Below are 15241 nucleotides of genomic sequence, written 5' to 3'. Positions count from 1 at the left end.
CTCTTAATTGAAACAACATCCACAAAGTTGTGTAGCAGCCGGTCGCTCCCAATTTGAAGGCAGACTACAGGCTGTTAACACTGTGAACTTGCTAAATGTTAGCCGCTTGCCCGTGTTAAGAAAACCATATTAGTTTATTGTGTTTGGGGTCCCCACCAACCAAACGCCCAATTAGACGGGAAGACATTTTTTTTTTTTAACTTTTAAGGCTGAGAACCAGAGCTGGTTATATCAAAAGACATTGTACTCAGATTAACGAGCTTTAGTTTTATTTATTTATATATGTACATCTATATAGATAGATAGATAGATTGATTAAAAATCAGAAAAGAAAGGAAGGTAAAAATAATAATTTAATTACCGGTATATACTTGTTAGTATTCGATTTCTCCTTCTACATTCATGAAATCCAAAATTTATAAAATTTCTCTCTCTCTTTTGACTTTGACTCATAGAGAGGAAACCAGCTACATTTTTCCATTAGTAGCAAGTGATCTTTTATATGCACCATCCCACAGACAAGGATTGTCTGTGGGAAAATGTGTTATAAAAGATCCCTTGTTGCTAATGGAAAAATGTAGCAGGGTTTCTCTCAGACCATATGTCAAAATTACCAGATGATTAATAAATCAATGTGCTCTAGTGGTGTCATTAAACAAAACAGATTTGAACTTCTTCTTTTTTTTAATTTCTAGAATATCCCCCGTTACTGTATATGTATAAATTTTGTCCCTCATTCCCTCCCCTGGGATAATTTCTAGAACGTTCCTTAATGCTTTAGGCTTGTTACCTGTAAATGTACATAGCACAGGTATACACCTTAATGAATTAATTCCACAGGTGAGAAAACAGTTTCCAGTTGGCAGGTGAACATAAAGAGTATCTCGGCTTAGGATTAGTTAATTGTGGCTGAGGTGTAAACCCGATATAAGTACTCCGCGTAGTACCGAACCACCAGGCGTCTGTGTTGTGAAGTGGGCAGGATCTAACTCAGGTGGTAGAGCACTCGGTAGGCCCATCCAGGATTTGTACAGTAGGGTCTCCATGAGTACTTCACGGCGGGACGTAGCCCAGTGGTAAAGCGCTCGTTTGATGCACAGTCGGTCTTGGATCGATTCCCATCAGTGGGCCCATTGAGCTATTTCTCATTCCAGCCAGTGCTCCACTAGAGGTGTAACAAAAGCTGTGGTATGTACTTTCCTGTCTCTATGGGTTGGTGCAGATAAAAGATCCCTTGCTGCTAATTGAAAAGAGTAGCCCATGAAGTGGCGACAGCGGGTATCCTCCCTCAATATCCAGTGTCGAACGCCATATAACTGTAAATGAAATATGTTGAGTGCATCATTAGATAAAGCATTCCTTCCTTCCTCGAGTGGTGTGGGCTGACTGGGAATATTTGTCGTGCATCACGTCGCGATTCGCTTCGCAAGTTTCAAAGATCGCTTCACAATTTATAAACATTAAAAAGTAGCTGCTAATCAATTTTCAGTTCACTTGAAATATCGCTAATCAAGATTTTTAAAACATAATGTTCCCTGGCTGAGTCTAGCAACACTCGAGTCCGTTCACATGACTCGAGTACCCATGCAAGAAAGAGCACTCATTTAATTCTTTTTTTCCACGTCATTTTGCAAATATGTTTGCCATCAGTTACACATTATAGGGCTATAAGAATGTGTGGAATTCAATACAATGACATGATTTGGTATCCATGTTCAGCGCTGGAATTTAGATGCATAATGCTATTTTACTTTATTCCTTAGTCTCATTATCATCTGGTGTAAGTGTCGGGTACTTGCGAGACCCTATTATACAGGCATTCTGTGGTATCAAACATAGACCCCCTTCCCAAAATGTTAAAGTTTGTTTTGATTAAACGACACCACTAGAGCACATTGATTTATTAATCATCAGCTATTGGATGTCAAACATTTGGTGATTTTGACATACTGTCTTAGAGAGGAAACCCGCTACATTTTTCCATTAGTAGCAAGGGATCTTTTATATGCACTTTCCCCACGGACAGGAAAGCACATACCACATCTTTTGTTCCTATGCCAACCTTTCCCACCATGACTGGTATATCAAAGGTTTTGGCAAGGTTTTTGCTCTCCTGTCTGTGAGAAAGAACATATAAAAGATATGTTGCTGCTACTAGTGCTAGTGGAAAAATCTAGGGCTTTTATCTAGGGGTATATCAAAGGCTGTGGTATGTGCTATCCTGTCTGGAATTGTGCATATAAAAGATCCCTTGCTACTAATAGAAAAATGTAACAGGTTTTTTCTCTATGACTGACAAAATTACCAAATGTTTGATATCCAATAGCCGATGACTAATAAATCAGTGTGCTCTAGTGGTATCATGAAACAAAATAAATTTTAACTTTGTACAGTGTTCTGCCGTGTGGGGAGAGCCATAGCCCAGTGGTATAGCACTCGCCTGATGTGTGATTAGTCTAGAATCGATCCCAGTCGGTGGGCCCTTTGGCTTATTTGTCGTTCCAGCCAGTGTTTCTCAGCTGGTGTAACAAAGACCATGGTATGTGCTATCCTGCCTGTGAGATGCTGCATATAAACAATGCCTTGCTGCTTATTGTAAAGAGTATTCCATTGTGTGGTGACGGCCGGTTTCCTCTTTCAGTATCTGTGTGGTTCTTAACCAGTTACATGTATCCAACCCCATATAACCATACTTAAAATGTGTTGAGTGCATCATTAAATAAAACATTCCTTTCTTCCATTCCCTCTGCCATGTACAGTAGTTTATGAGTGGTTAAAAATAACATACTAAAGGCTTCTTGGTAAGGCACTTAGTATAAAAGTAATAACTTTATAACCGTGACATACATATATATATATATATATATACATGTAGTGTGTGTATGTATGTATGTATGTATGTATGTATGTATGTGTGTGTGTATATATATATAGAGGCTCGCATAATACATTATTTTTTATTCCTAATATATGATATTGATGATACCGAAATACACGAGGGTAATAATCTCTTTATCATATAAGCTCAAGCTTAATACAACGTGTTTTTGTAAACTGTACATGCAACTTTAATTCCAGTCTGCCATTACTAGATACTCAAATGACGTAAGAATATGTGGCGTGGTGTATTTTTGAATGGAAATGACGTCAAACTCGAATGACGTCATTTTGGATGTCCTTACATCAAAATAAAGTTATGCCTAACATTTTTAGTTTTCTGAATGCTGGACAGCTTTCAGTGTCAAATTGCCATTGAAATGTTTTTATTTGATGACTATGAATGCATACGTTAATCATGGAGTGTCACCCAAGTATGTTTGCTTAAATGTCTATAAACCTAGTGTCGAGACCGACTAATTTACATCTAATTTGCAAAGTTATTAAATTCTTAAAGTATGTGATCTGAAAAATATCACATACTTCGATTGCACTGAAAATGTAAGATATTATATGATATATATATATATATATATATATATATATATATATATATATATATATATATATATATATATATATCATATAATATCTTACATTTCAAGCAATTGATATATCTGTGTGTGTGTGTGTGTGTGTTTAGTGTATATATATATATATATATATATATATATATATACACTATACACACACACACATACATACATATAGATATATCTTGTATATAAGTAGTATGATAAGTGCCAGTCAGGACCAACTGGTTAGATCCCAGTCTATACATGCACAGAGAAATAAACATTGTATACCTTCATAATGACCAATTCCACAGGTGTGAAAATGGTTTCCAGTCCTTGCTCGAACACACAAAGGGTTTTGGCTTAGGATTAGTTCATTGTGGTTGAAGTGTACAGTAATGGTCCTAATAGCATACAGTTATAGTGTACACATACATACATACTGCTGCTGGGTATAAATGTTGTACACCTGTATCTATTGACTGTTTTTAATCAGAGTAACCCATTAATAGGAACCCTAGCATAGGGGAATAGGATTTAGTCATTTTCAAAATGTGTAAAAACTAGGGGCTGAATTTACGAAACCTGTTTTTCTTAAACACAGGTGTTTAAGCATGGTAAATGATGTAGTTACACAGGTGTTTAAGCATGGTAAATGATGTAGTTACACAGGTGTTTCAGCATGGTAAATGATGTAGTTACACAGGTGTTTCAGCATGGTAAATGATGTAGTTACACTGGTAAATGATGTAGTTATATGGGTGTTTCAGTATGGTAAATGATGTAGTTATACGGATGTTTCAGCATGGTATATGATGTAGTTACACGAGTGTTTCAGCATGGTAAATGATGTAGTTACACGGGTGCAAGATATAAACAGGCTTAGTAAATTCGGCCCTATGTGTACAACTGGTCTAAATTTTAAAGTTTTGGCTATGTTTTAAAGCTGCACGCCCTAGTTCCATCCAGCGAAAATAAATTATAATTTGGTTAATCTACAAACCTGTAACACACTTAGATCACGTTTTTATCAAATGGAGTGAAAAAGCAGGTTTTATATCGATAAATACCATGGGAATCCCTATGTCCCAATTGCTTGAACTAATTTTGAAAGTCAGTATTCTGATGTCACCGGTAGATGTCGCTCGAAGCACAACAATGCCTACGTCAGGACAAATTTCACAGACAGACCTGTCAACCCTCCCGGATTCCGCCGGAGTCTCCCGGTATTTGATCAAATCTCCTTTCACCTGTGTGGGAGACAGTTTCTCCTGTTAAATGACATTTTTGTAAGTATAAAAAAAAATCGATCCTCTTTTGTCAAAATAACAGAAGGGAAGTAACTCTGCCTTTTTTTCTCATTCGGAAAATGTCGACTACTTTCGGTTTCTGAGAATGTAACAGGCCAAATTGTCCCGACTGTTTAACCTTTTCCGAAGTGAGAATTGTGGGATAGCCTATTTATATTGTTAAAAAAGCACATGGAGTTTATAAAATGAAGTGTTATTATAATGTTTGTTGTCATCGTAATGGCTACAAAGCGTGTTGCCGCTAATTCAACAGGCTGTGTATTGACATTCAGTGTTGCCATATATATAAAAAAAAAAAATCCAATTTAGTTCTAATAACACCTCTGAATTGTAAAATGTCTTCCCACTGGATTACATAATGCAACTATGATGAATCTGAACTGCCAGACTCCAAGTTGACAGCGATACACACGATCATGTGACGATGCATGTTAAAATCACATGTCACAGCAAGACAACGAAAAGACCAATTAGCTGTATAAACATACTTGTGTCAGTTAATTTTGTATGTTTGTGCAGTAAAATGCTGGTTATAAGGGTACACTTCAAGAAATTATTTTTGTACAATTAAAAAATGTTGTGTTTGACATTGACATAAAGTTACTCACGGAAATGGGTATAATTCCGGTATATTTTACACGATGTCCGTAATTAGGTTTTACTTATGATTAATGAAAATACAATGTTTATTGCATCATTATAATGATTTTAAATAAGTACTATGCCACCGTTCCTCATTTTAGTAAAAACTGAATATTAATTTATAAGATTTATATAAATTTGTCTTTGGTACTTAGGTACATTAACCACAAATGATAATATAACGCAACCTGTAAGGCTGTAAGTGTAATACCGTAAATGTACAAATAATTTTTTTTATTTCTTGTTCATGTTCTTAACATTTTTGGATAATTTTTTTTTTTTTTTTAAATAATGTATTAAATCATAATAATATTTAAACTTAAAAAAAAAAAAAAAATTAATGCCAAGATCTAAGGTTAAGAAGTATATATGACATTATAAAGTATTCATATAACTTATTGTAATAATGTGTTTTTTTAAATCTTGCGATTTTGGGTTAAATTGCATGAATTATAAAAATCTCCTGCTTTTTCAACACACACCTCCTGCTTTCTCTTGACTAAAGGTTGACAGGTCTGCGTGACAGAGTGCGCACAGACTTGGGGTGCGTTCCTTTCACCTCTCCTGGACATGTTCCAAATGTTCTGTCCTGGTTGTATTGGTTTTAAGGGTTTGTAACGTTTTGTATTGAGATACTTACATGTCTGAACTTTATTGTTAATTAAAATGTTCACGAACTGTGAAGAAAAATCTCACAAATGAACAACAAGCAAACGACAACAAATCGGATGTTGATTGCGCGAACCGTGCATGAGAAAACAAACCGAACCAAAATGTGGTCACGTGGTATACCAACGTCTGTGACCTTTACACAGGAAGATTCCCTCTAAAAATAGATTGGACCTCGCTTGCTTAATGGTTTTTTCTCGAGTGCACGCGGATTTTTAAGAAATACAAAAAATGCATTTCGTGGTTTTACAAACATCAGGATTACCAGGATTACCAAAAAGCACTTCAGGTGAATGGAAATGTGTATTCTAAATAATAAAATGTAAGTAAAGTGCAATTTTATTTGTGAAAAAATGGGTTTAATAGCGAAAAACAACGTTGTAATGGTTAACAACTAGCCGTAACTAGGGTGTGTCCCTTTAAACAGATTTATAATTTACCTTTTAATTAATTATTGATAAGTTATTGATAATATGGTAAAATGTTACGCACCCACACACACATACAGATACACATACACACACACACACACACACCCCCCCCCCCCACACACACACACATGGACACACACACACACATAGACACACACACACAGACACACACACACAAGACACACACACAAACAGACACACACACACAGACATACACACACACATAGACATACACACACAGACACACACTCACACACATATATACACACACATACACACAGACACACACAGGGACACACAGACACACACATACATACACACACACACACACACACACACCCGCGCGCGCGGTTAGGGTTAGTTTTTGGGTTATAGTGAGCTTTCCTGTTTATACATGTATCAGTATAATGCGCGGTGGGGTAACAGGTGGAAATCTCTCCGGTAATATGCTATAAACTATTCATGACTTGTAAAATTTCATTTGCTTACAAACACTATCAAGTGGAAATGTAAGGATATGTATATAGAAATTTAAATGTTGAAATGAATACTGCCAAAATGATCTTAATATCATTCTTTAAACAAGACTCATTATACATTTTCTTCAGTAAGATTATATACCAAATAAAATTAATTATGTAACTAGACTGTCAAAATGAGTCTAATAATAGTGATGAGACAATCATGATTTTAATAAACATAAAAACTAATGCAGTAATTTTAACTGAATTAAAGAAAATTGCATTAATATTTGTATGTATCTTTTGTTGTTCAGTGTATGTACAAATGTATGGTACCACTTTTTATATGTAAAGTCCCAGATTTGATGGATATTGTGTTGATAACATGTCGGATTAAACACCAGGAAATGTTAACATGATAACCAGTGGGAAATGAATTGCTGTCATGCAACCGTAACTGCCTCATTACTTCCTTGAACACTGGTATCGCCATCTGTCTCAGGGTGGTCATAAACCAAGTATTGCGTAATGGGCCACCCCGTGGAGCATCAGATGATAGCTACAACAGCGCTAATCCCTAGGCCCATCAATAAACTGTTAACAGTTAGTAACTGTCATAAAAAAATAAATATTATGTCAAAAAGATCAAAGTGTAAATAGATGTGTTGTATACAGAGGCTGGATATACATAGTTCTGTGGTAGAGCGATTGCCTGAGATATCATGCATCACACAATTAGTAAAAATAAAAATAAAAAGTTTGTTTTGTTTAATGACACCACTAGAGCACATTGATTAATTAATCATCGGCTATTGGATGTCATTCTAACACGTACTCATCAGAGGAAACCCGCTACATTATTCCTAATACAGTTACATGGGATATTTTTTATGCAGTGTCCCACAGACAGTATAGCACATACCACGGCCTTTGATATAGCTGTTATAAGCTCTCTGGTAGAGTCATTGCCTGAAATGTAATGTGTCATAGCTCATCTATTGTCATGTCAATACATCTTTAACAATTTGTTATGATCACACAAAAAAATAATATTGTCTGAAAAATATCAAAATATAGGTAATACATGCAGCCACATGGATGCACAAAATTCCCCGGCCTAGTGGTTAATGAACTATCAGCCTTAAGACTGGTAGGTACCGGGTTCACATCCTGGTGCAGGCTCCTACTAAAGATGACTTTTATCACCTTACTTGGGAGGAGGTGTAAGACCATTACAAATACACCAACTCCTTTCTCACAAACAGTCAGATGAGTGCTCGCTTGTGTCGCACGATCGAAGTACCTCGGTGGATCTATTCAACCAATTGGGTTTTTTCTCATTCCAACCAGTGCACGACGACTGGACAAAGTCCATGGTATGTGTTTTCCCTGTCTGTAGGAAAGTGCGTATAAAAGATCCCTTTAATTAATCAATGAGCTCCTGTGGTTAAACAAAGCAAACTTTAACTTTCTCACCAACACTGCAAACTGTCTGTCCTCGACACAGCCACGATAGCTGAGGTGTCTGCCAAGGACAGCGTGCTTGAACCTTAATTGAATATAAGCACGGGAATAAATTAGGAAAAAAGAAATCTTGGCGTTTACAGTCAATTGCGAATTTTGAAAGCAGTTGGCGAATTTTATTTTAGTTTGGTGAAATAATTTCATGTAATAATTGACATTTAAAAAAAAAACCTGACAATTTCTGCAATTTTTGAAGTTTAATAGACAATTTGGCGAATTGTTTTGAAGTTTAATAGACAATTTGGCGAATTGTTTTGAAGTTTAATAGACAATTTGGCGAATTGTTTTGAAGTTTAATAGACAATTTGGCGAATCGTTTTGAAGTTTAATAGACAATTTGGCGAATCGTTTTTTAGTTTAATAGACAATTTGGCGAATCGTTTTGAAGTTTAATAGACAATTTGGCGAATCGTTTTGAAGTTTAATAGACAATTTGGCGAATCGTTTTGAAGTTTAATAGACAATTTGGCGAATCGTTTTGAAGTTTAATAGACAATTTGGCGAATCGTTTTGAAGTTTAATAGACAATTTGGCGAATCGTTAAGTTTAATAGACAATTTGGCGAATCGTTAAGTTTAATAGACAATTTGGCGAATCGTTTTGAAGTTTAATAGACAATTTGGCGAATCGTTTTGAAGTTTAATAGACAATTTGGCGAATCGTTTTGAAGTTTAATAGACAATTTGGCGAATCGTTTTGAAGTTTAATAGACAATTTGGCGAATCGTTTTGAAGTTTAATAGACAATTTGGCGAATCGTTTTGAAGTTTAATAGACAATTTGGCGAATCGTTTTGAAGTTTAATAGACAATTTGGCGAATGGTTTTGAAGTTTAATAGACAATTTGGCGAATCGTTTTGAAGTTTAATAGACAATTTGGCGAATCGTTTGAAGTTTAATAGACAATTTGGCGAATCGTTTTGAAGTTTAATAGACAATTTGGCGAATCGTTTTGAAGTTTAATAGACAATTTGGCGAATCGTTTTGAAGTTTAATAGACAATTTGGCGAATCGTTTTGAAGTTTAATAGACAATTTGGCGAATGGTTTTGAAGTTTAATAGACAATTTGGCGAATGGTTTTGCTCACCCAGAGCTAGCATTGACAGTGTGTATTATTTTTGAAAGTACCGTAGAACTAAGTTAAAAATAGGGATTAATAGGGATATCCTGTTTAGAGAGGTTTGCTGTAATGATATTAAAATAAAAAATATCTAGTTTTGAAGGGATTTGGTTTATAGAGGGTCTGTGTTTTGAAGGGATTTGGTTTATAGAGGGTCTGTGTTTTAAGGAGTGTTATATTGTACATAAAAGGGAAGGCTGTGCAGTTAGCACTTGCAGTCCTTCACAAACACAGTCCAATTAGCCTGTGTTGAAGAAACAACAGGTGACTAATTGTACCAGCTGTTGGCTTGTTTTGACATGTATATTTATAATAGCTTGTGATGGTGTTGATTTTCCTCATTATACACTTGTATGTGTATGTGATATTTGTACATGTGTATACATGTATTGTCGACCCCAATAATGTATGTCACAAATTCACAATGCTTTATGGGGGGGGGGGGGGGGGGGGGGGGGGGTTCTGATGATAAAACTTAAAAGCATAAGATTTTAAATTTTTTTTTTAAAAGAAGATGACAAAACTGGGTGTGCAATAATTAATGGTAATGATTTTTGCACAAAAAGAAATGTTAATGCAAGTTGGTTTAGGTTTTAACACGGAATAGTGTGTTTTTGTATGAGGTTTGACACTATTGTAGAATTAGATGTCAGTTTACTTTTGTCGATCATGAACTTATGAATAAATAAATTGCCTATGAAACATAAAAAAGAAATATATTTTTTAAATTTTTTTTATCTTTCTTGATAATCAAGGTTTCAAGATACATCAAAGCCTATAGTATGTGTTATCCTGTCTGTGGGATGGTGCATATAAAAGGTAGCAGGTTTTTTCAGTTAGACTGTCAAAATTACCGGTACAAAATGTTTGACATCCAGTAGCCGATGATTAATTAATCAGTGTGCTCTACTGATTTTGTTAAATAAAACAAACTTTAAACTTTAAGATCCTGTCTGGGATGGTGTATATAAAAGATTCCTTGCTACTAATGGAAAAATGTAGCAGGTTTTCTCTCTAAGACTACCGGGTAAATGTAAAAATTACCAAATGTTTGACATCCAATAGCTGTTGATTAATAAATCAGTGTGCTCTAGTGGTGTCCACGGCCTTTGATATACCAGTTGTGGTGCACTGGCTGGAAGGAGAAATAGCCCAATGGGCCCACTGATGGGGATCGATCCCATAATCGACCATGCATCAAACGAGTGCTTTACCACTGGGCTACGTTCTGCCCCCTTAATACAAGTTGTAGTCAACAGTGCACCTTTAACTGACTTGATGACTCCAGTGTGGGAATTGAGATGAATAAAACACCAAATGTCGCCTCCGTGCTGTCTGGCCTCGCACCGCGACTGTTGAAATGGGAATTCCTCGCGCGATAATTACCTTCGTTCAAATCAAACCAGCTGCACGCGGAGCCAGAGTCCCAATCAAGGGAGATAATTTGATATTTAAGGAAAGCACATTTTTATCGGAGGTGAAAAAATAAAGTGGGCATATTGGTAGGAAGAATGATTGAAGCATGTTGCCCGTTTGTTTGCTATTACTGCGCGATGATCTCGTAATGTTGCCAGATGGAGATTTGAGCTGCAGGAGCCATTCCACTTTTATTTGGGGGGGGGGGGGGGGGGGAGAAGGAGAGTAGGTTTTTTATATATATAAACTAAACTAAAGTAGGAATATCAGAGAAGAATAGAACATGCTGCCAAGTTGTTCACTATTACTACGTGATGTTGCTGGATAGAGTTTTAAAATTGTAGGAGCTGTTCCAGAAGAGAGGTGGGTGGGGGGAGGGGGGGAATTGTTTTTAATATATACTATCAAACTTAAACTAAAGTAGGTATATCAGAGAATAGAATTTGTTGCCAATATGTTCGCTATTACTGGGAAATAATCTAGTAATGTTGCCGGATAGAGTTTTAAAGTTGTAGGAGCTGCGGTAAAACTAAAGTGGGTATGTATCAGAAGAGAATAGAACATGTTGACAAGTTGTACGCTATTACTGAGAAATGATCTAGTAATGTTGCCGGATAGAGTTTTAAAGTTGTAGGAGCTGTTCTAGAAATTTATGGGGGAGGTGGGGGGGGGGGGACAATTTTTACAGTAAAACTTAAGTGGATATATATCATATTATCAGAAGAGAAATACATCATGTTGCCAAGTTGTTCGCTATTATTGAGAAATGATCTAATAATGTTGCTGGATAGTGTTTTAAAGTTGTAGGAGCTGTTCTAGAAATGTATAGGGGATGGGGAGATGGGGGCAGTTTTTAAGGTAAAACTAAAGAAGAGAATAGAACATGTTGCCAAGTTGTACACTATTACTGGCCAATGATCTAGTAATGTTACTGGATGGAGTTTTATAGTTATTGGAGCTGATCTAGAAATATCTCAGGATGATTTATCTTCAGTTGTAAACTGTAAAGTGGGCAGATTGGTAGGAAGTATGATTGTAGCATGTTGCCCGTTTGTTTGCTATTACTGTGCGATGATCTCGTTGCCAGATGGAGATTTGAGCTGTAGGAGCCGGTCCAGAATGGGTTAGTGGGGGGAGGGGGCAGTTGTTTCTAATTAATACTATTAAGTTCAAACTAAAGTGGGAATATCAGAGAAGAACAAAATTTGTTGCTATTAATTAGTGATGACCTCATAATGTTGACAGCTGGACATTTGAGCTGTAGCAGCCATTCCTGATTATTTTTTTCCAGGGGAGGGGACAGTTTATAATACACACTATATGTATCAAAGTAAAATTAAAGTGTGAATATCAGAATGAATGAATGAATGAATGTTTAACGACACCCCAGCACGAAAAATACATCGGCCACCGGGTGTCAAACTATAGCAATGCAAACAAATAAATTGATGATCAACATCTACACAAAAATTCAAGATTTAAACAAAAACACAGTGTAAAGAACTGTGCAAAAATACAAATATCACAGATAGATACTGACTTTTACTCAAAATTTCAATTTGTGCTGTATTGGCCATTCTCAAAGAGAATGTTACACCCCTGCACCACGGTGAGGTTACAGCATACACAGGGAAATATCAGAGAAGAATATCTAGAATATATTGCCCAGTTGTTTCCTATTACTGAGTGATAATCACAGGGTGTTACTAGATGGATGTTTAGAGTTGTAGGAGCTGTTCCAGAAATACGGGGGTGGGGGGGGTGGGGGGGGCAGTTTTTTAGGTAAAACTAAAGTGGGAGAAAATAGAACATATTGCTGAGTTGTTCCATATTTCTGAGCAATGATTTTGTAATGTTGCTGGATAGTTTCAAAATTGTAGGAGCTGTTCCAGAAATATCTCGGGGAATGGTTTAATATTTTTGGGGGGTGGGGTGGGGGGGTATGCATGCTATCAAAGTGGGTTATTTGTGATTACTAAGTGATAATCTTGTAATTTTGCCAGATGGAGGTTTAAGTTGTAGGAACTCTTCCAAAAATGATCTTAGGGGTGGAGTGGGGTGACAGTTTTGCATATGAGCTACCAAGAGAAGACTGGTGCATGTTGCTGGTTATTTGCTAATACTGAGTGCTAATCTTGTAATCTTGTCACCAGATGGAGCTTCAAGCTGCAGGAGCGTATCCAGAAATAATTGGAGGGGGGGGGGGGGAAGGTTTTTTTTTAATACACACCAGGCACCTGCAGTCTATAAAAAAAAGTTTGGTTTGTTTAACTACACCACTAGAGCATTGATTTGTTAATCATCGTCCACTGGATGTCAAACATTTGGTAAGTTTGACATATAATCTTAAAGAGGAAACCCACTACATTTTCCCATTAGTAGCAAGGGATCTTTTATATGCAGCATCCCAATGGGCTTACAGATGGGGATTGATCCCAAATCGATCAGCAAGCGCTTTTCCACCAAGCTATGTCCCGCCTCTGCAGTCTACAATGAAAGTTTTAATAGATTATCAGTGTTTTAACGACTAGTTCTCCCTAGGGCTTTATTAACTCTTTAATCGATTTATCAGTGTTTTAACGAATAGTTCTCCCTAGGGCTTTATTAACTCTTTAATCGACTTATCAGTGTTTTAACGAATAGTTCTCCCTAGGGCTTTATTAACTCTTTAATCGACTTATCAGTGTTTTAACGAATAGTTCTCCCTAGGGCTTTATTAACTTTTTAATCGACTTATCAGTGTTTTAACGAATAGTTCTCCCTAGGGCTTTATTAACTCTTTAATAGACTTATCAGTGTTTTAATGAATAGTTCTCCCTACGGCTTTATTAACTCTTTAATAGACTTATCAGTGTTTTAATGAATAGTTCTCCCTATGGCTTTATTAACTCTTTAATCGACTTATCAGTGTTTTAATGAATAGTTCTCCCTAGGGCTTTATTAACTCTTTAATCGACTTATCACTGTTTCAATGAATAGTTCTCCCTACGGCTTTATTAACTCTTTAATCGATTATCAGTGTTTCAATGAATAGTTCTCCCTAGGGCTTTATTAACTCTTTAATCGATTTATCACTGTTTCAATGAATAGTTCTCCCTAGGGCTTTATTAACTCTTTAATCGATTTATCACTGTTTCAATGAATAGTTCTCCCTAGGGCTTTATTAACTCTTTAATCGATTTATCACTGTTTCAATGAATAGTTCTCCCTAGGGCTTTATTAACTCTTTAATCGATTTATCACTGTTTTAATGAATAGTTCTCCCTACGGCTTTATTAACTCTTTAATCGATTTATCAGTGTTTTAATGAATAGTTCTCTCATGGACTTTATTAACTCTTTAATCGATTTATCAGTGTTTTAATGAATAGTTCTCTCATGGACTTTATTAACTCTTTAATCGATTTATCAGTGTTTTAATGAATAGTTTCTCTCATGGGCTTTATTAACTCTTTAATCGATTTATCACTGTTTTAATGAATAGTTTCTCTCATGGGCTTTATTAACTCTTTAATCGATTTATCACTGTTTTAATGAATAGTTCTCCCTAGGGCTTTATTAACTCTTTAATAGATTATCAGTGTTTTAATGAATAGTTCTCCCTACGGCTTTATTAACTCTTTAATAGACTTATCACTGTTTTAACGAATAGTTCTCCCTAGGGCTTTATTAACTCTTTAATCGATTTATCAGTGTTTTAATGAATAGTTCTCCCTAGGGCTTTATTAACTCTTTAATCGATTTATCAGTGTTTTAATGAATAGTTCTCCCTAGGGCTTTATTAACTCTTTAATAGTTTAATACCAGGTGAGCAATTCGGGGCCCAATGAGTCTTCTTTTTTCTTTTTTCTCTTTTTTAAAAATATTTTATAAAGAACTAAATTAATCCTGAATGTTACATCACATCTTATTTCTTTATTTACCAAATAGTCAGTTTTTATTTAAAAAAAAAAAAAATATATATATATATATTTTTTTTATATAAAGTTTATTGATGGCAAGAGATTTAATTCTGCACATTTGTCATGTAAAAATAAATCCTATGTGTTTTTCAGACAGGCCACTGCATACAGGCATGGAACCAGCCAGGGCCGAGATCACCTGTATCTGTGACCCCCCATCATACTGTGAACACCGCTTCTGTAACACCACGGGGCCGGTAAGTATCTGTGACACACACACACACACATCACCACCCCCCAAACCCCACCCCCACC

The 15241-nt window shown here is 35.8% G+C and overlaps 1 protein-coding gene across 2 annotated transcripts in view; it reads left to right on the top strand.

Annotated features, from left to right (window-relative positions):
* The window catches only part of LOC121387352 (activin receptor type-1-like), a 53937-nt gene that overhangs the window by 20268 nt on the left and 18428 nt on the right, over positions 1-15241 (top strand). For both annotated transcript variants that reach the window (XM_041518398.1, XM_041518400.1), the window contains exon 3: positions 15080-15183. In XM_041518398.1, the coding sequence (XP_041374332.1) occupies positions 15080-15183 (104 nt within the window). The remainder of the gene's footprint in view (positions 1-15079; positions 15184-15241) is intronic.

This window comes from Gigantopelta aegis, chromosome 13, assembly GCF_016097555.1.
Source record: "Gigantopelta aegis isolate Gae_Host chromosome 13, Gae_host_genome, whole genome shotgun sequence".
Lineage (NCBI taxonomy): Eukaryota > Metazoa > Mollusca > Gastropoda > Neomphalida > Peltospiridae > Gigantopelta > Gigantopelta aegis.
The sequence above is the reverse complement of the archived record's forward strand: the minus strand, read 5'-3'. Positions and strand labels throughout refer to the sequence as shown.